This window comes from Lissotriton vulgaris, chromosome 5 (genome assembly GCF_964263255.1).
Source record: "Lissotriton vulgaris chromosome 5, aLisVul1.2, whole genome shotgun sequence".
NCBI lineage: Eukaryota > Metazoa > Chordata > Amphibia > Caudata > Salamandridae > Lissotriton > Lissotriton vulgaris.
In genome coordinates, this window is record NC_141693.1 from 1,592,984,473 (window position 1) to 1,593,003,354 (window position 18,882).

General features: G+C 47.9%; 2 protein-coding genes across 4 annotated transcripts in view; one reads left to right on the plus strand and one right to left on the minus strand.

Moving 5' to 3' along the window:
- Positions 1–4,766: 4,766 nt before the first annotated feature.
- LOC147716766 (uncharacterized) lies at positions 4,767–10,531 on the minus strand. Its single transcript, XM_086923717.1, has 3 exons — positions 10,424–10,531; positions 9,685–9,939; positions 4,767–8,070 (listed from the first exon to the last, which is right to left on the minus strand). Exons 1-3 carry the CDS (start codon positions 10,443–10,445, stop codon positions 8,045–8,047), a joined length of 303 nt encoding a protein of 100 aa, XP_086779843.1. The 5' UTR covers positions 10,446–10,531; the 3' UTR covers positions 4,767–8,044.
- Positions 10,532–16,152: 5,621 nt separating this feature from the next.
- Positions 16,153–18,882, plus strand: part of NGDN (neuroguidin) — a 69,228-nt gene continuing 66,498 nt past the window's right edge. Inside the window, exon 1 of one of the 3 annotated variants that reach the window (XM_086923719.1) lies at positions 16,153–16,246. The gene's annotated coding sequence lies outside the window, so the exon portion shown is untranslated. Of the gene's footprint in view, positions 16,325–18,882 lie in introns of all 3 variants that reach the window. The other 2 variants (XM_086923720.1, XM_086923718.1) reach the window with 2 other exon arrangements.

The window sequence follows — 18,882 nt, forward strand, 5'->3', positions numbered from 1 at the left end:
CAGGTCTTGAGCTGCTTCCTGAAGGCGAGGTGGTCCTGGGTCAGGCGGAGGTGGGTCGGGAGGGAGTTCCATGTCTTGGCGGCGAGGTAGGAGAAGGACCGTCCCCCTGTGGTGGCTCTTCGGATTCGGGGGACGGCGGCGAGGGCGTGGCCGGTCGATCGAAGCTGGCGTTTGGGAGCGTAGAAGTTGAGGCGGCTGTTGAGGTATCCTGGTCCTTGGTTGTGTAGGGCTTTGTGAGCGTGGGTGAGGAGACGGAAGGTGATTGCTAGAAGCACTTTGAAGCAGTGGCTTAACCTAAAATGATGGGGCCCTCCCTGCAGAACGCGAACTGGGGCCCCTGAATCTCCTATCTCACAGATAGATATTCCTGGGCAGAATGGAGACCCTCTGAAGGGCTTGGAGGCCCCATGTGCTACAAGGGATGCAGTGGCCTGAGTTACACCCCTGGTTGTGAACAAGTACTGCTTCAGAAGGGAGGTGTGGACCAGTGCTTCATTTGTGAGGTGGTTTCCGGTGCTCAGCACTAGCACTTCATAGTGAACACCGGCCCTTGTGAGTCTGCCACATGGTGGTGTTGTCTGTTCAGAAAGGAGTACAACAGCAAGTCCTTTATAATTCAGTATACATTAAACATGATTAATAGTCATTCTTATAGCTTTGAGGTCCTGTAATTGTCTGATTGTCTCATTTGTAGGAGTATGGTGGTTAGTAGTTATGTTGGTACTTTCATTGGCAGTTCTGGCGGAGGCAATGACTGGTGCAAGCTGCAGTGGCAACCAGAGTCGGGCCCGGCACATTTATTATTGTTCATTTTTGTTTGCAAATTAAGCACTGGTGTGGACAGACTTGGTACAGCCCAGCTTCTTGCAGCTGCTTCCGGGGTGGTCAGCACCATCTTTTTGTATACTTGGCCTTGTTTAGGCTCTCAGTGTACCCTAGTAAATTGGAATAATAACACAAAGGTAATTTCCACTGCTGCAGGGTTTGTTATCCCAGGAGCAGTGTTACCGCCTCACGGCAGGTTCCACAAGTCGAAATAACAATGGATAACACTAAAAGAATGAATGCAGTTTGAGACTGTGCTCTGCTGAATGGAGACTTTTCAGCAAGCATTGCAAATTAGACAGGACACTTCCAACTATGTGCTCACTGGCCTGCTGTTAAAAATCTATAGCTGCTTGTGCGACAGCTACAATACAGACATTTTTGGCATTAATAAAATCGTGAGTCTCCGGCCTGAGAAGGAGCCGTTATGTGCATATATCAAATGCTTGGCAAGGTATGTTCAACAGAAACTCGGGCTGATTGAAGCCTCATAGAGCATGCAAATTACCGACTTTAGATGATGTGTGTAGCACCACAACAAGCACATAGGTAAAAACAATTCACTTCTACTTAGTAGAAACTTGAATTTATGCACCTCCGAAACCATTCCATTTACATATTTCCTCTTTTTGTTTTGCACAGCGACTTTTCTAATCAGCCCAGAGTAATTCAACTTCAGCTATGTTTCCCAGTACGTGAGGCCTTAGCATAACACATGTGTGGTAGAATGCGGGCACAGCGGCCATGAGGACATTGGATCTGCAAATCATTCCAGTATTCTAATCTGCCTCGGCCTAAAAACTGATTTTGAACAGTGCCACGTGACGTGACTGGTGCTACTTTAAAGCATTTTTTGTGGTTCAGGTTCGCACTGCACTTAGTGCAAAATACAGACTGTGGTGTTGCGCTCTAGTCTCCGGCGCCTGGAGTGATGACGTGCCGCGCCGGAGCAAGAGCGGAACGCCGGCGCATGCGCGCGAGACAGAGTGAAAGCGCGCGAAGGCAGCAATCGGCAGAAGCGACCGGAGCTGGGGACAGCTAGACGCTCGGCGCTCTGTTTAATACCGAACTTGCATTTATGGAAATAAATCCCCGTTCCTTCACACGACCTGTATCCTGTGCTCTGTGGGGGGAGTAATTATCAACTTTACAGTGGCGACGAGGACTGGGAGCACTCCACTAGCCCCCCTGCAGCCACACAGGAGAAGCAGATTCTGCACAGGAGAAGCGAATTCTGTGGACAAGACGCCTACAGCAGGTCGGAGACTGTTGACAAGGGCACCTCAAGGTGAGCTCGCCCAGAGCAGCAGCGCTATTCGCAACAGAGTGTGGCAGCAGCGCAAACCCACAGCAGCCAGCAACCACGTGGCACCAAACCACATCAGTGCAAGTCAGAACCAGCACAGCGCGCAGAGAGGCACGTAGCTGAGACCCTGGCAGAAAGAAGGGACAGTGACAGGGAGGAGGGTAGAGCACACCTCCCCAGCGCCACACGAGGTGGAACTAGCAGAACACCGGGCAGTCCCAAAAGCCAAGGCGACGACTCAGACAGAGAAGGGAACCCCAGCGCACCTGGTAGCCCAGGGAGCCGAGACGGTGGGCCCAGCACAGCGCCCAGAATGAGCAACCAGGCAACAGCTCTAACGGCACCCATCCCCTTCCTACCCAGACCAGGTGAACCCCTAATGAAATGGGAGGACTGGAGGGAGTATTTCAAGAACTATGTGGACGCCTTGGAAGATGAAAACGGCGAGCTATTCCCCAGTTCTAGGAAGAAGAAGAGGTTGCTACTGCATAACCTGGGCCCGGAAGGTGTACGTGTGTTCGCCAACATCGTGCCTAAAGAGAGACCAGACACGGAAGATGACGTCTTCAAGAATGCTCTGGAAGACCTTGACAACCACTATCGACCGGCAGTATGCGTATCCATCGACCGGTACAACTTCCAGCAATGAAAGCAGGAAGAGGGAGAATCGATAGATGACTACGTGGCAGCCTTGAGACGATTAGCCATCACGTGCAAATATGGGCAGCTACAGGACGAATACATCAAAGACCAAATAGTCATGCACACCACAAACAAGTCGGTCCAGGACAAGTTGTGGGCACAGGGAGAAGTGTCGCTCAAAGACGTAATTGCCATGGTGAAGAAAGCAGAACTTTCGAAACGCTGCGCGGACGCAGCCAAGAAAGAAAGCACGCAGAGGCAGATGGTCAATAAAATTGACGAAGCTCCTTCAGCTTATAAGCAAAAGGGATCCACGGGGGAAAGGAAGCAGGATTCTAGGTGGACTGGGAAGCAAACATCTCCAGGTAGACAGCCCACGGACAGTAAATTCTCTTGCTACAGGTGCGGGAGTACTGCACACTCTGCGCAAGACAAACGGTGCCCAGCGTTTCGCGCCAGATGCTCCTTCTGTGGCCTGGTCGGCCATTTTGAGAAAGTATGCCGCAAGAAAGGGAAGAAATCCATGGTGAAGTGCATAGGGCAGTCCCTGTCGGAGGACCAAATGGAGGAAGACCTGGAAGACGACGACATGGTTTTATGTGTTGAAGACCAGGTGTTGGAGGTGACAGGCAAGCGCTCCGACAAGCCGGGCACGGACATGCTCATAGGAGTGAAAGTGCACATTGCTATTGACTCAGGTTCTCCTTACTCCATAGTACAGCGATCGGTATGGGAAGAAGACTGTGTGCCCACCCTGGATCCGAAGTTAGACCCGCCAGACATCCGTCCCATTTCATACACCATCAACGCAATTCCCATGGTGGGTTTCGGCGCCTTGAAGTTCGCCAATCTACCTCTAAATTCGATCTGCAAGCTATATGTGGCGGAGCGGGGACCATCTGTGCTAGGCTGGAGGGACCAAGGTGACCTGGGAATCAAGTTGGATCCAGGGGGCAAGGAGCAGATCCTTTTAACCGAAGACAGCCGCTGGCCACAGCAAGACAAACTGAAGCGGGCCTTTCCTAAAGTGTTCGGAGGCACGGTTGGTAAACTGGATAAGTTCGTGCACAAGATACTCCTCAAGGAGGATGCCCGCCCGGTGTCCCACAAGGTCAGGAACATCCCCATTGCCGTCAAAGACGCAGTCCAGCAGGAGCTCCAGAGATTAGAAGACCAGGGGATAATTGAACCGATTGACAGCTCGGAATGGTTGGCCCCCTTGGTCGTAGCCAGGAAACCCAATGGCAAGGTACGTTTATATGTGGACCTCCGCGAGCTCAATAAATGCTTAATAGTGGAGAAATTTCCCCTACCAAGGATCGAAGAAATGTTGGCAAGAACAAAAGGAGTATCATGGTTCTCTACAATTGACCTAACATCGGCGTATCATCAGATTGACTTGCACCCATCGAGCAGAAAACTAACCTCGTTCATCACACCCTTCGGGTGTTATCAGCTCCGTCGAATGCCGTTTGGCCTGGCCTCAGCAGCCGCGGTGTTCCAGAAGTTAATGCACCGTCTGTTCAAGGACCTACCAGGCGTCCAGTACTTTCAGGACGACATCCTGATCATGGGAACAAGCCAAGAGGACCATGACAAACTGACAAAGGTGCTGACAGTACTACAAGAAAAAGGCCTCACCGCCGAGTGAAGTAAATGCAGGCTGGGCATGTCTTCCGTCACATACCTAGGTCATGAAATAGGGAGTCAAGGAATATCCCCCAAAAGGCAGAATGTGAAAGCCATTTGCGATGCCAGAGCCTCCGTCAACAAGGAGGAAGTGAGGTCATTCCTCGGAATGGCGGAGTATTATAGTAAATTTGTAAGACACTTTGCCACCAAGACTCATAGACTTCGTCAACTCATCAGGGACAAGTCGCCGTTTAAATGGGACGAAGAAGCATAGAGAGAATTTGAAGGCCTGAAGAACGAAATAAGTGGAGCAGTACCCCTACATGGATATGGCCGAACAGGCAACACCATATTGACCGAGCAGAAATATAGCGTCATCGAAAAAGAGATGCTGGCGGTCACATGGGCCATGGGAAAATTCAGGCAATTCATTTGGGGCACCCGCTTTAAACTACAAACTGACCATAAACCATTGGTTAAGGTGTTGACATCCTGCGGCCATGACACAGCCACCCCACGCATCGCCAAGATGACACTCAAGTTGCTGGATTACACATATGATGTGGAGTACCTGCCGGGCACACAGAACAAAGTAGCGGACTATTTGAGCAGAGCCTCCGCCATGGAGGACGCACCAGTGGCCCCACCTGACACTGACGAGATGGTGGCAGAAATGGCCGATTCGGAGAGAACGATCAGCAGGCAAGAATGGGCCCTAGCGTATGAGAAAGACAGCGAAATGGAGGAGGTCAAACAATACTTCGTCTCTGGGTGGCCAGAAAAACGGCACCTCAAAGCGGACCTGAGAAAGTACTATGAGATATGGGAGGGATTATCGATGAGCGACTCAGGCATTTTCATGTACCGAGGCGATAAGTGATACCTCCAGTGACTCTAATCCCGTTGCTACTGAACCAACTTCATGAAGGTCACCTAGGCATCGTGAAAACGAAGGTCAGAGTAAAACAAATGTACTGGTGGCCGGGAATGGACAGTCAAATAGAAAAGCAAGTCAGAGAATGTGTCCAATGCCAGGGAGCGGATAAAATACTGAGACCACTGAGGCCGGCGCTGGGGGAATTTGAGCGACCTCAGAACCCATGGGAAGACATTGCAGTGGACATACTAGGTCCTGTCCTCGACAACAGAGGTATAGCCAAATACTCGTGCGTGGTCATAGATAAATACTCCAAATGGCCCGAGATAGATGTGCAAGAATCCATGGACACGGATGCAGTGTTGAGATTTCTCACCTCGCTGTTCTTGAGGGAAGGGATAACGAGGACGATATTAAGTGACAATGGGCCACAGTTCACCGCTGATAAATGGAACAAGTACATGGAGAGGAATGGGATAAAGTCTAAACACACGGCAGTATACCATCCCGCATGTAATGGCCAAGTGGAACGGTTCAACCGCGTACTGATGGGGTCCATACAGGCTGCCATAATGCAAGGAAAAGATTGGGAATTGGAAGTTCAAAACATGCTGTGGGCATACAGTATCACACCGACGGTGCTAGGATACAGCCCCTTCCAAATCCTGAGAGGCAGGTTCCCATTTACAAAAGACAATGTGGTATGGAGAGAAAAAACAATGACAAGTAAATGGTCCCCAGCAGTGGTACAACACAACCTGGAAAAAGCCCAAAAAGTGTACGCTGCACATTACAACAAGAGGCACAACACCAAAGACACCATCCTGGAAAAGGGGGAATAGGTTAGAGTTAAGCTCCCAACGCTCCAAAAGAAAGGCGAAAGCAAGAACAGCAAACCTCTACAGGTTCAAGACGTGTAAGGTAGAGCGGCCTTGCTCAGCGATGGGAGAGTGTGGTCCCAAGACCGCATGGCAAAGATCAACAGGATCATCCAGTGGCCGACGGACAAGGAAGAAGAATCTGAGGATCAGAGGCAAACCAAGAGAGTGGAAGAGATGGAGATGAGTAAGGAGAGGCGGAAGGAAAGTCCTGCCCTAGAGGGCAATGAAGGGAATGATGAATCACGAACGGATGAAGGAGCAGAGACAAACATGGCCCCGGCTGGGGAGAAAGAAAAAAACACACAGAAGGACATAAGTCTCCCCGGTGAAAGTAACAGGGAAGAGCTCACCCCGGTAAGACAAACCCGTGCGGGAGGGCAGTCACCCTGCCCCCTCGTTTCAAAGACTATGAAATGAGTGACTATTGAACTGGAATTTTTATTGTTGTTGTGTTATTGGTAAAAGAGGGAGATATGTGGTGTTGCGCTCTAGTCTCCGGCGCCTGGCGTGATGACGTGCCGCGCCGGAGCAAGAGCGGAACGCCGGCGCATGCGCGCGAGACAGAGTGAAAGTGCGCGAAGGCAGCAATCGGCAGAAGCGACCGGAGCTGGGGACAGCTAGACGCTCGGCGCTCTGTTTAATAGCGAACTTGCATTTATGGAAATAAATCCCTGTTCCTTCACATGACCTGTATCCTGTGCTCTGTGGGGGGAGTAATTATCAACTTTACACAGACAAAAAAAAGAATGTGTTGTCAAGACACGGAATAGTTTTTTTTTTATGTCTACGAGAATTGGGATAGGAAGGCTTCCTTCGACTGTAATATCATGTGAACTAACTTATACAACAAACATTTGTGGGTATTCACGTACACACTGGTCTCTCCCACCTCGTTCGCTTCATAGTTAGGGCACTCGAGGCAAGATTTGCAGGTGTTGATTGTATATCAAAGTGCCCCGTTCGGCTGCCAAGGCACAGAGCGCGTTTTGCTGACTGCACTGTGACTGTATGGAAATCGCCCGCCCTTGCATGTTCTGGGAGTCCGTTCAGGGGGCCCATACAGCTCGAGGGTCCTGTGTTATGCCACTGCTTCGAGGCAGACACCAGTAACAATCAGCTTTTCGCAACTCAACATAATAAAGAGCAGACTGGCTGCAGGCATGTTCAGGCCGTGAGCCTGCCGCCCGGCCCGGCCCCCACCAGTGATAGTGGTGCTGGGGGGCGCTCACGAGTGGACGGTGCCGTGCTGCGTTACGTTTCAACGCGAGGGTTGGTGACGCGCGGCCGCCGTCCCCAAAAGAGTGCCGCCCCCCCTAGCTACGCCCCTGGTCTCAAATGATCCAATCCTGAGCCACTTTACACATTAACAGTACCGCTCCCTCCCAGAATGCGTTAAGACGTGAGATTGGGTGTTAAGTGACCGGAAGTACTAACGTTACGAACCAATAGCATGCGTTAAAATACCGGCTACGGACATGAGGCTAGATTCACGGATGGTCACTGTAAGTAGCTGTTTAGCTGCTAAATTTTCATTTGCTTATGTGACAATTTACTTGGTTTCCGTATTTTAAGTGTGAAATTTCAGTACCTTCTATGTGACACTGGTAATTTATAGCGTAGTAATATAGAAACTGCCCGATAAACGTTAGAAATGGTTTCTTTTTTGGACACGGTCATCTAGAAACTCCTTAAAAAAACACAACGTTCTGTAACTGCTCACAGAAGGTCGCATTTTTCCTTTTCATAGTACTAAAAACATTTGTGGGGCCATAACAAACAATATGCTTTGCAATCCCATGTCGAAAAGGAAGATCATCCTGGAGTCATTCTGGATTCATCTGATGATTACAGTCAGGCTATTCCTGCAATTATCTGGGGAAGTCATCCCAAGCCATCCTGAAGTATGCCTGTAGGACGAAAAATGTAAATGTGATGAGGAACCTAGACTCATCACAAAAACTACAGTAGGATGGTGTTCTGATGATGACTTCTACTGGCAGGGAGTGATTACCTTTTACAACTCCACGAATACTAATTGACAACTCAAGGATGGGTTCTAGCTAATTAAAGGATGACTGTCAATTATTCCAGGATGATCCTATAACCGCTTCAGGATGAAAGTGGATTACTCTGGAATGATCCCATGACAATTTCTGGATGAGTGTGGATTATTCCTGGATGATCCTATGACAGCTTCAGGATGGCTATTGATTACATCAGAATGGCCCCATTATATTTTCAGAAAGAGTGTTGATTACTCTAGGACATGGGTACTCACAAACTTTCTCCCGGGGGCCAAATTTACAGTGTGGTTTGTTTCCGAGGGCCGCACCGGTGGGGGTGGGGTCAGTGGGGGAGGGGGCGGGGCTAGATCAACAAAAAAACCTATGACCATGAGGTTGATCACAGGTCCCTGCAGCGGATGCCTTCTTCAACTGCACCACCACACCCGGCATACACACATCTATCTCCCTCTCTCCCTCGCTCCCTCTCTCTCCCTCCCTCCCTCTTTCTCTCCCTCCCTCGCTACCTCGCTCTCTCCCTCCCTACCTCGCTCTCTCCATCCCTCGCTACCTCGCTCTCTCCATCCCTCGCTACCTCGCTCTCTCCATCCCTCGCTACCTCGCTCTCTCCATCCCTCTCGCTGCCTCTCTCCCTCCCTTGATCCCTCTCTCCCTGTCTCTCTCACTCCCTCCTTCTGTCTCCCTCCCTCTGTCTCCCTCCTCGCCCACACTCCCTCGCCCACACTCCCTCGCCCACACTCCCTCCGTCACCCTCACTCCCTCCGTCACCCTCACTCCCTCCGTCACCCTCACTCCCTCCGTCACCCTCTGTCGCCGCCCTCCCTCTGTCTCCCTTTCTCTGTGTCCCTCTCCCTCCCCCTCTCCCCTCTGTCTCCCTCTCTTTCCATCCCTCCCTCTGTCTATGTCCCTCGACCTCCCTCTGTCACCTCGCCCTGCCTGTGTGTCAGCCCCGGGTGAGACAGCTTCCTGACACACACAGCCGCCCCCAAGCACTTCACAGGTCGTTAAAGGCCATTTGAATGCTAATGAGGCTTTGTTGTATTCCACCTCATCTTAGGACCCTGGAGCTCCACTCTGGCTAAGTGAGAATCGCCCGACCCTGGCCCCCACAGAGCAGCAGAGACTCTCAGAGTCGCGCTGCAGCAGACAATCTTTAAAAGAAAAAAAAAATACATTGGTAGGATGTCTGCAAGGTCGTGGGCCGCCAGGGATGGCTTGTCGGGCCGCCCCTGGCCCGCGGGCTGTACTATGAGTACCCATGCTCTAGGATGACGTGGTGAAAGGGAGGCATGTTTTTGTCCTTGATATTTGGATTCAAGCGGGGACACCAAACAAGTTCATTTTCGCGTTCTGATGCGTCATTTTTTGTTGTGGATTTTTGATGAAGGACACTAGCCATCCCTGCTAAAAGGTCCAGGTTTTCAAGTTTCTGCAAACTCATCCGCGAACTTGCATCACCAGGCTGAGAAGTTATGCTTTCAGCATGAGCTTTCTTACCAACTCTTATATAATCCAGTCCACTCTGCTTGGCTTTTTTGTCCTTGCATCTTTTCTCTGCAATTTCTTCCTCTTGTAGTTCGCGTAACCCACTCTTAAGTCTACCAGCGCTTCCCCGATTGCCACAGTCCATTAACATCTGCTTTTCCTCCAGTGCCCTTTGAAGTAACACCTGTTTTAGACCCTCTGTTGTGGCAGAATAGCTTGCAATTAGCTCTTGAAAAATATCCTGAATCATTAGACACTGTTTCTTCACTAAAAAAAAAGCAAGAGAAAAAAAATATTTACATATAAACTTCAAAACAGATAAAAACACATTGACCACTTGCAATATATATTCACGCTCTAGCCATAATATTTAAATAAAGAGGTATTGATAATAAAGGACAAATGTACAATCTATCCATAACCAAGTAAGTAAGTTTTCCTTAATAGACAGTACACATTGTAAGCCTGAACTTGAACCTCCTGAAAAAAAGTTGCCTAAATAAAATAGTTTATCCAAAAATGGCTGCCTTATAGTAGTGCCACAAGCTAAACGTTTCAGTCCTTTTCATAAGTGTTACATTTGTCTCTGGAGAGCAATCCAAGGCATATGTGGGGACATGCATGTTCATTTTTACTGTCCATTATTGGATTAATCAATCACAAATGTAGGTTTTTACTGAAACAGGTTGGTAATTTGTACCGTAATCCTGCAGTTGCAAACTTATTATAAAGATTTACTTATTGTGCTTACCAGATGATTGGAACAGAATCATAGCTTTAAAATCTCTCTCTTCGGTGATTGGCCGACCAGCTTCATCTAGATTTTCGACCAGCCATTTACAAAGAACTTCCCCGGGATTGTCCAAAGGCAGGAAGTCACCATCTTTTCGAACACACACAGAATGATCGCAAGTGAAACAAGCATTGGAAATGCAATAGGTCTCGCATCATTAGAGTTAGTGCTTTTAGAATTGTTTATGTTTTTTTTTTGTAAATCTTTAGCATTTTTGTTTCCTGTAGCCAATGCTAAAGAATTACAAATAAAAAAAGCCATAAACATTTCTAAAAGCTCTAACTCAAATGCTGCGAGACCTATTGCACTGTCGGCTGGGGTTTTTTGATGGTGCTGTGAGAGAGAGTGGGGAGGGGTTGGAGAAGGGAGGGGGCGAGACCTAAAAAGGCTTTTATAACCAGAAACGTGGATATAGCAGCATGCGTCCTCACCCAGAGTGGTTGGGAAGGGAAGTGCGAGTCTTAGCTCCTGACATACCTTATATTGGAGTGCTGCACAGTTACCACGATGTGGCACTGTTTGCAGTGTTTGGGGTGGAAGCTTTAAAAACTCCCCACCTGAAATGTGTAGTCATTTGAATTCATCAGAAGTTATAATTGTTACTGTTTAAAAAGCCTAATGCACGTCGGCCTTGCATGACTGTGACTACCTTCGCAAATAAGAGACCCCAAGAGATGCGTATGGTGCCAGACAAGAATCTCCTGCATTTAAAGTCCGAGAGTAAAGCGAAAGGCAGAACAGCTGCGAGGGGGTGGGGGTGGTGGAGGAGACTCGGGCAGAGACTGGGTTTTAAATAAACTCCCCAGTAGCTAGTGGTAAACTCTTTACGAGGCTTTTAGTTGCATCTAGGAGAGTCTTGGACTTACTGTCTTTTATATTTGTTACCATTTTTATTTGCTAGAATTCGAAGCATCCTAATAGGGCTTAACCTAAGACCGGATGTTCCCTCACATGCATTAATTTAGGTTGCATTGAGCAGTGCGTGCACTTTGCTTGACCCATTGAAGTGCCTGGGTAAATGCTCACGGGAGCTGTGTGCTGATGCACGCGATGAAAAACCAAAGCATGCACTTGCTTGATCCAAGACGCTGATTATGTCCCTGTGACAGTGCCACTTTGGCTGAATGCACACGTACTAGAGTTTCTCCTTTACCTGATGGGTAGAGACTAGTTAATAACGAGACGCACGGAAAACGCGGTGTTCAAGGTACAACATTCACTCATGATCTTCTCTGTCATAATAAACCAGTGACTGCGCGTAAACCGTGTCCTTGTAGTTGTGATCCAGAGTGGAGCTTTCACAAGGAGTAGTTCGTTGTCGGTACAGAGATCACACTGTGTTTGTTGTCTTGCACCCCTGTCTGCCTGTTGTTGGTTGGTTTGGTACTCATAAGGAAAAGCAAAAACCCGCAGATTGCGTACCGGCTGCTTAGTTTGTGGTTACTTTGTGTGTTCAGAGTCGCCTCGACAGATCTTTAAACAAATACCCGCTAATGAAAAGCAGAATCCACGCACTGCAGCTCATGACAAGACCTCAAAATAAGCGCATTAATGCTGCTTTATTATTAGCCTTGTATAACACAATAGCCCGAGTCACGGCAAATATTGGCAGAGCAGTGCTTCAACCCCATAAATGTGGGAGGCGCTGTACAATGTAGAAGGCAGGGTAAATACATTAATTTCAGTTTGTAAACCCGTGTGGGTGTCTCGTAAGGAGCTCGTTTTTTCCTGCTTTTGTAAACACTCCTATGCGAGGAGGAGGGGGGAGGAGAGTAGGAGGAGGAGGGGGGAGGAGAGTAGGGGAGGCACGGCCTAGCAACCAAGAAGTGAGGGGGCGGAGCTGGGGGAGGCTGTGAGAGAGAGAGTGGGGAGGAGAGTAGGAGGAGGAGGGGGGGGGGAAGAGTAGGAGGAGGAGGGGGGCCAAAAGAGACAAGACGGAGGGAAGGCAGAGAAGGGGAGGGGGGAGGAGAAATGCGACACGGCGGGCAGGGGAGGGGGCGGAGCGGGGTGTGGGAGGAGTGCGCCTGAGGGAAAATACGCGGCTGGGGGCATGTGCACGCGCTTTTAAGATCAATGCGCATTGAGCTTGAATTTCACGGGCACTGCAAGGAATCGCCACGATTCCTTGCAAGTTGGTTAAAAACTGTTTAAGCCCCCATAGTCTCGCAAGCTCGATGCGCATGCGCATCGACAGGCGAGACCTAAAACAGGACGTTGAATGAAACCATGATTATGTCCTGCTAGATATAAAAATCAGGAATTAGTTTGTATGTGGTTTCAGAGGTAAAATACAAAGCATATCAAACTGATTAACAGATTTAATTGTAGAAAAGCACCCCAAAAAGTACACTGACCTGGTGCAATTTCTATCTAATGTGCCTAGATGTTGGACTACAAAGAAGTGTTTGGGCATGCACTGAAGGCCATTGAGGAAATTACCTAATAATCAACTTTATTTTTGGAGAGCCAGAGTGTATGCTTAGGTCTTGCTGCTCAGGGCATATAGTAATAGCAAAGTAGAGGCATTGTGAGAGAAATAGAAGAACTATCAATAAGTGAACTTTCACACGGGGTTTGTGACGGGAAAGTTACCTATCCCCACAGATGCATAGGGAGTCAGATGCCTGCTACCATCTGCCCACCGGCACCCCAACATGAAAGGACAAGCGTTAAAAATGCAATAGGTTTCACCTTTTATTAAGCTAATGGTATTAGCTTTGCTAGTAGTACGTTAATTGTGCAATATGTAACGGCTTTATAAATGAAACAAAAAGACATTACAATGACAAATACATAAAGCAAAAGCATTGGCATAGCCAATAGGTCTCCCCTCTGGGACCTTATAAGTGTTTTGCCAGAGTGGCAGATGTAACAAGACCGGCTTCATTTATACAGAGATCTTAGCGGTCAAGGTAAATTAGCGCAAACAGGGAATACGTAATTGGCCCGGTCTCAATAATATATACAAACGAGTTAAAAACATTGCATGCACATGGAACGAAACCAGAATGATAGCCAGTTTTGCGAAAGTAGATATTGCAAGATGTTGGAATGCGTCTGACTACGTTTCCTAAATAGGGGGTAAACCTCAATCGCCACAGGCAACCAGCCCTTTCAATTACACAAATAGCAAACAAAATAAGGAACCAGCATTACAACGGCTAAGTTATTTGAAGCACTTATCCTTATGCTTTGAAACGCATCCATGAAAACTGCCAGTGTTTTAGAAGATGTGCTGCTCTGCACACTACAGAATTTGGGGAACGTGACCAGGATTCAACAATAGAGCACACATTCATTTAGTAATGAAAGCTCACTACAAGTTGAAAGGACACAAGTAATGCTAACAATATACAGTATTCACATAAATAAATGCGTTTAGCGATTGACAACTTTTCAGTAGATCGAAAACTGTTCCATTTGGTCGAGAATCTAGAATACACGCAGGTGCACTTGGAACCAACATGGGACCTACAATACACGGGTAGTGATTTATTTTTCCTTACGGCGAAGAACTTGCTGTAAAACACATTGTTTAGGCTTTTTGCAATTTTCCACAACTTACACAGGCACGCACTACGTCACACAAAAATACACATGCTCAAACACAAAAGGTGAATATTAAACAAGCAGGCAGGCTGATACAGACAAACATCAAACACACATAATGCACACACATTGCAGCACAGGCATTCGTTATAACACGTACGAAGCACACACATGCAGGGAGCTGCGTCTGAATTTGGCCCCTTAATGAAAACTCGTGCTTTCCGAAAAATGAGGAAGCTGGTCTGGGACGGAAATTGAGCAGCTGGGACCGAGAGCAGAGGATCGATGCTGCTCTTTTTTAAGAAAGGCAGCGCTATGCATGGGGGCTCTGACCCAGGATGGGCGCGTGCAGATAGCGTGGAGCTTGCCCCAATGGACTGCAGCACTTACCTGAGTATACGCTGGAATCGATTAAGGAAGTGGAGTTGGGAAAATAAAGAGACCGATGCCAATCCATCGGTCCCTTTTCCATTGCACTCACGACGGTCTTCGATCTTGCCGCAGAACAATGACGTCACTTCCGGCGCCCCCGGATGTGCGTAAACTTTTGCAAGAGGAATCCTCCGGCTTCAGATATATGCAAAGGTGAGAGAGCTGCTCTCCATTGAGGACCTGCGGTTCGAGTCCCTGCCAGCCGGCAGAATGTTGGTTTACAGTAGGTGATTTTGGTATTGTGTTCGAGGCAGCTGTGCTTTTTAAAAATGTATTGTAGTATTGTGATGGAGTGAATTCGGCAGTCACAATGACGACAAAGCTTGTTTTCCTTTGCAAGACCTATTCCTCGGGCCATGAGAAGGTCTGTCCGCAGTTGTTTAATGAGTCTAACAATTGGATTCCACTAAACTATGAGGCAGATTTACAAGAACCTTGCGCCACTTTTGCGTCACTTTTCCCATGTTAAAAGTGACGCAAAAGTGGCGCAAGGGGCTTGTAAATCTGCCCCTATGTGTTTATGGAAATACTCTATGAAGGAAGTGCAGCCTGGGGGTACAGAAAGTATCATTTGCAATCACAGCAGCGCCTCCCGGCTTTCCGCATTCATAAACAGTTTGGGGGTTTGTAGGGCTTTTGGATTTTAGGGCGTACATGGTCATTTTAGGGTTGAGGGTGGGTTTGTGTTTTGGGGGGCCAGGTGCAATTTAAGAGTTTAGAGCATGTTTGGGTTTGGGGTGCGAGGGTTAATTTTAGGGTGTGTTTGGGTTTTAGGGTACAAGGGTTAATATTAGGGTGATTTTGTGTTTGGTGTGTAGGGGTTAATTTGGGGGTTCAGGGTGTGTTTGGGTTTTGGGGTGCCAGGGTTAATTTGGGGGTTCAGGGTGTGTTTGGGTTTTGGGGTGCCAGGGTTAATTTTATATTGGGGATCAGGGTATGTTTGGGTTTTGGGGTGCAAGGGTTAATTTGGGGGTTCAGGGTGTGTTTGGGTTTTGGGGTGTAATGCTCAACAATATACAGTATTCACATAAATAAATGCGTTTAGCGATTGACAACTTTTCAGTAGATCGAAAACTGTTCCATTTGGTCGAGAATCTAGAATACACGCAGGTGCACTTGGAACCAACATGGGACCTACAATACACGGGTAGTGATTTATTTTTCCTTACGGCGAAGAACTTGCTGTAAAACACATTGTTTAGGCTTTTTGCAATTTTCCACAACTTACACAGGCACGCACTACGTCACACAAAAAATACACATGCTCAAACACAAAAGGTGAATATTAAACAAGCAGGCAGGCTGATACAGACAAATATCAAACACACATAATGCACACACATTGCAGCACAGGCATTCGTTATAACACGTACGAAGCACACACATGCAGGGAGCTGCGTCTGAATTTGGCCCCTTAATGAAAACTCGTGCTTTCCGAAAAATGAGGAAGCTGGTCTGGGACGGAAATTGAGCAGCTGGGACCGAGAGCGGAGGATCGATGCTGCTCTTTTTTAATAAAGGCAGCGCTATGCATGGGGGCTCTGACCCAGGATGGGCGCGTGCAGATATAGCGTGGAGCTTGTCCCGATGGACTGCAGCACTTACCTGAGTATACGCTAGAATCGATTATGGAAGTGGAGTTGGGAAAATAAAGAGACCGATGCCAATCCATCGGTCCCTTTTCCATTGCACTCACGACGGTCTTCGATCTTGCCGCAGAACAATGACGTCACTTCCGGCGCTCCCGGATGTGCGTAAACTTTTGCAAGAGGAATCCTCCGGCTTCAGATATATGCAAAGGTTAGAGAGCTGCTCTCCATTGAGGACCTGCGGTTCGAGTCCCTGCCAGCCGGCAGGCAGACTGTTGGTTTACAGTAGGTGATTTTGGTATTGTGTTCGAGGCAGCTGTGCTTTTTAAAAATGTATTGTAGTATTGTGATGGAGTGAATTCGGCAGTCACAATGACGACAAAGCTTGTTTTCCTTTGCAAGACCTATTCCTCGGGCCATGAGAAGGTCTGTCCGCAGTTGTTTAATGAGTCTAACAATTGGATTCCACTGACTAAACTATGAGGCAGATTTACAAGAACCTTGCGCCACTTTTGCGTCACTTTTCCCATGTTAAAAGTGACGCAAAAGTGGCGCAAGGGGCTTGTAAATCTGCCCCTATGTGTTTATGGAAATACTCTATGAAGGAAGTGCAGCCTGGGGGTACAGAAAGTATCATTTGCAATCACAGCAGCGCCTCCCGGCTTTCCGCATTCATAAACAGTTTGGGGGTTTGTAGGGCTTTTGGATTTTAGGGCGTACATGCTCATTTTAGGGTTGAGGGTGGGTTTGTGTTTTGGGGGGCCAGGTGTAATTTAAGAGTTTAGAGCATGTTTGGGTTTGGGGTGCGAGGGTTAATTTTAGGGTGTGTTTGGGTTTTAGGGTACAAGGGTTAATATTAGGGTGATTTTGTGTTTGGTGTGTAAGGGTTAATTTGGGGGTTCAGGGTGTGTTTGGGTTTTGGGGTGCCAGGGTTAATTTTAGGGTTTGGGGGTTCAGGGTGTGTTTGGGTTTTGGGGTGCCAGGGTTAATTTTAGGGTTTGGGGTGCAAGGGTTAATTTGGGGGTTCAGGGTGTGTTTGGGTTTTGGGGTGCCAAGGTTAATTTTATATTGGGGATCAGGGTGTGTTTGGGTTTTGGGGTGCAAGGGTTAATTTGGGGGTTCAGGGTGTTTGGGTTTTGGGGTTCCAGGGTTAATTTTAGGGTTTAGGGTGTGTTTGGGTTTTGGGGTGCAAGGGTTAATTTGGGGGTTCAGGGTGTGTCTGGGTTTTGGTGTGCCAGGGTTAATTTTAGGGTGTGTTTCGGTTTTGGGTGCAAGGGTTAATTTGGGGGTTCAGGGTGTGTTTGGGTTTTGGGGTGCAAGGGTTAATTTGGGGGTTCAGGGTGTGTTTGGGTTTTGGGGTGCCATGGTTATTTTAGGGTTTAGGGTGTGTTTGGGGTGCAAGGGTTTATTTGGGGGTTCAGAGTGTTTGGATTTTGGGGTGCCAGGGTTTATTTTAGGGTTTACGGTGTGTTTGGGTTTTGGGGTGCCAGGGTTAATTTTAGGTTTTAGGGTGTGTTTGGGTTTTGGCATGCAAGGGTTAATTTGGGGGTTCAGGGTGTGTTTGGGTTTTGGGGTGCCAGAGTTAATTTTAGGGTTTAGGGCGAGTTTGGGTTTTGGGGTGCAAGGGTTAATGTTGGGGTTCAGGGTGTGTTTGGGTTTTGTGGTGTAAGGGTCAATTTGGGGGTTCAGGGTGTGTTTGGGTTTTGGGGTGCCAGGGTTAATTTTAGGGTTTAGGGTGTGTTTGGGTTTTGGGGTGCAAGGGTTAATTTTGGGGTTCAGGGTGTTTTTGGGTTTTGGGGTGCAAGGGTTAATTTGGGGGTTCAGGGTGTGTTTGGGTTTTGGGGTGCAATGGTTAATTTGGGGGTTCAGGGTGTTTTTGGGTTTTGGTGTGCCAGGGTTAATTTTGGGGTTTAGGGTGAGTTTGGGTTTTGGGGTGCAAGGGTTAATATTAGGGTTAAGGGTGTGTTTGGCTTTTGGGGTGCAAGGGTTAATTACCGCTTTTGGCCGCCATAAGTGTGGCAGGGTATGCTCAGACGTGAGTCCCTTGCTCACTTTGCCACTGGATTCAAGCAAGCCGGTCTGAAGACGGCTGGAATGCCAGAAACCGGTCCTTGGAAGCTTGTTTCTGGTCCAGGGAAGACATGGCTTGGCTGTTCGGGCTGGACTGTTCCCATGAGGCACAGGGTAAGACTGATTTGCATATAGCCATGTCTGAACTGGGGTGGCAGAGTGGGATAAAGAACAGTGATGGATTAAACCCAGATCTTTTGACTGGGTGTGAGTGTTTGATTAATTCAGATGCTCCGTCCATCACCACCCCCTTTTGTACCTCATCATGAGTAGTAAGCACTATATACGTGCATTTACAATACAATAAATAATCCTTTTAGCCTACACTAATTGTAATACCATAACATTCAGTGGCCAGGTAGTAAATTGTAGCTCATACGGGCTGCATAATAATTACCTTATACCGCTTGACACTGTTGCACTCACATAAGATAAAACTGCTATGGTCATGTCCATCAGCCAGTACTTTACTAATCCACTGCAATTAAGCCACCTATCACCATCTGAACAGGCATGGAGTAAGTTAAGAGATCTGCCACATGCTGCTGGCCAATTGAGGGCTTTAATTTTAATCCACACTACAGGTCCCAACAACCTATGTGCTATGACTACTTTTCGACAACCCAAAATGACACCTAGGTATGGGGATGTTATTAACAAAGTGCATGCCAGCAGATCTCTCTCTGCAATTTTCTTCCTCCAGTCTATGCCTGTTCTGGATCATAAGCTTTAAACAAAATATTTCAGAACAGGCCCGCCTAGTTCAGCTAGGTGGAC

Excerpts from the sequence above, each read along its gene's own strand:
- LOC147716766 (XM_086923717.1), bottom strand. The coding sequence starts at position 10,445 with ATGATTCTGTTCCAATCATCTG. Across the intron at positions 9,940-10,423 it reads GATTCTGTTCCAATCATCTG|TGAAGAAACAGTGTCTAATG; the intron begins GTAAGCACAATA and ends CTTTTTTTTTAG. Across the intron at positions 8,071-9,684 it reads ACTGGATTATATAAGAGTTG|GCATACTTCAGGATGGCTTG; the intron begins GTAAGAAAGCTC and ends TTCGTCCTACAG.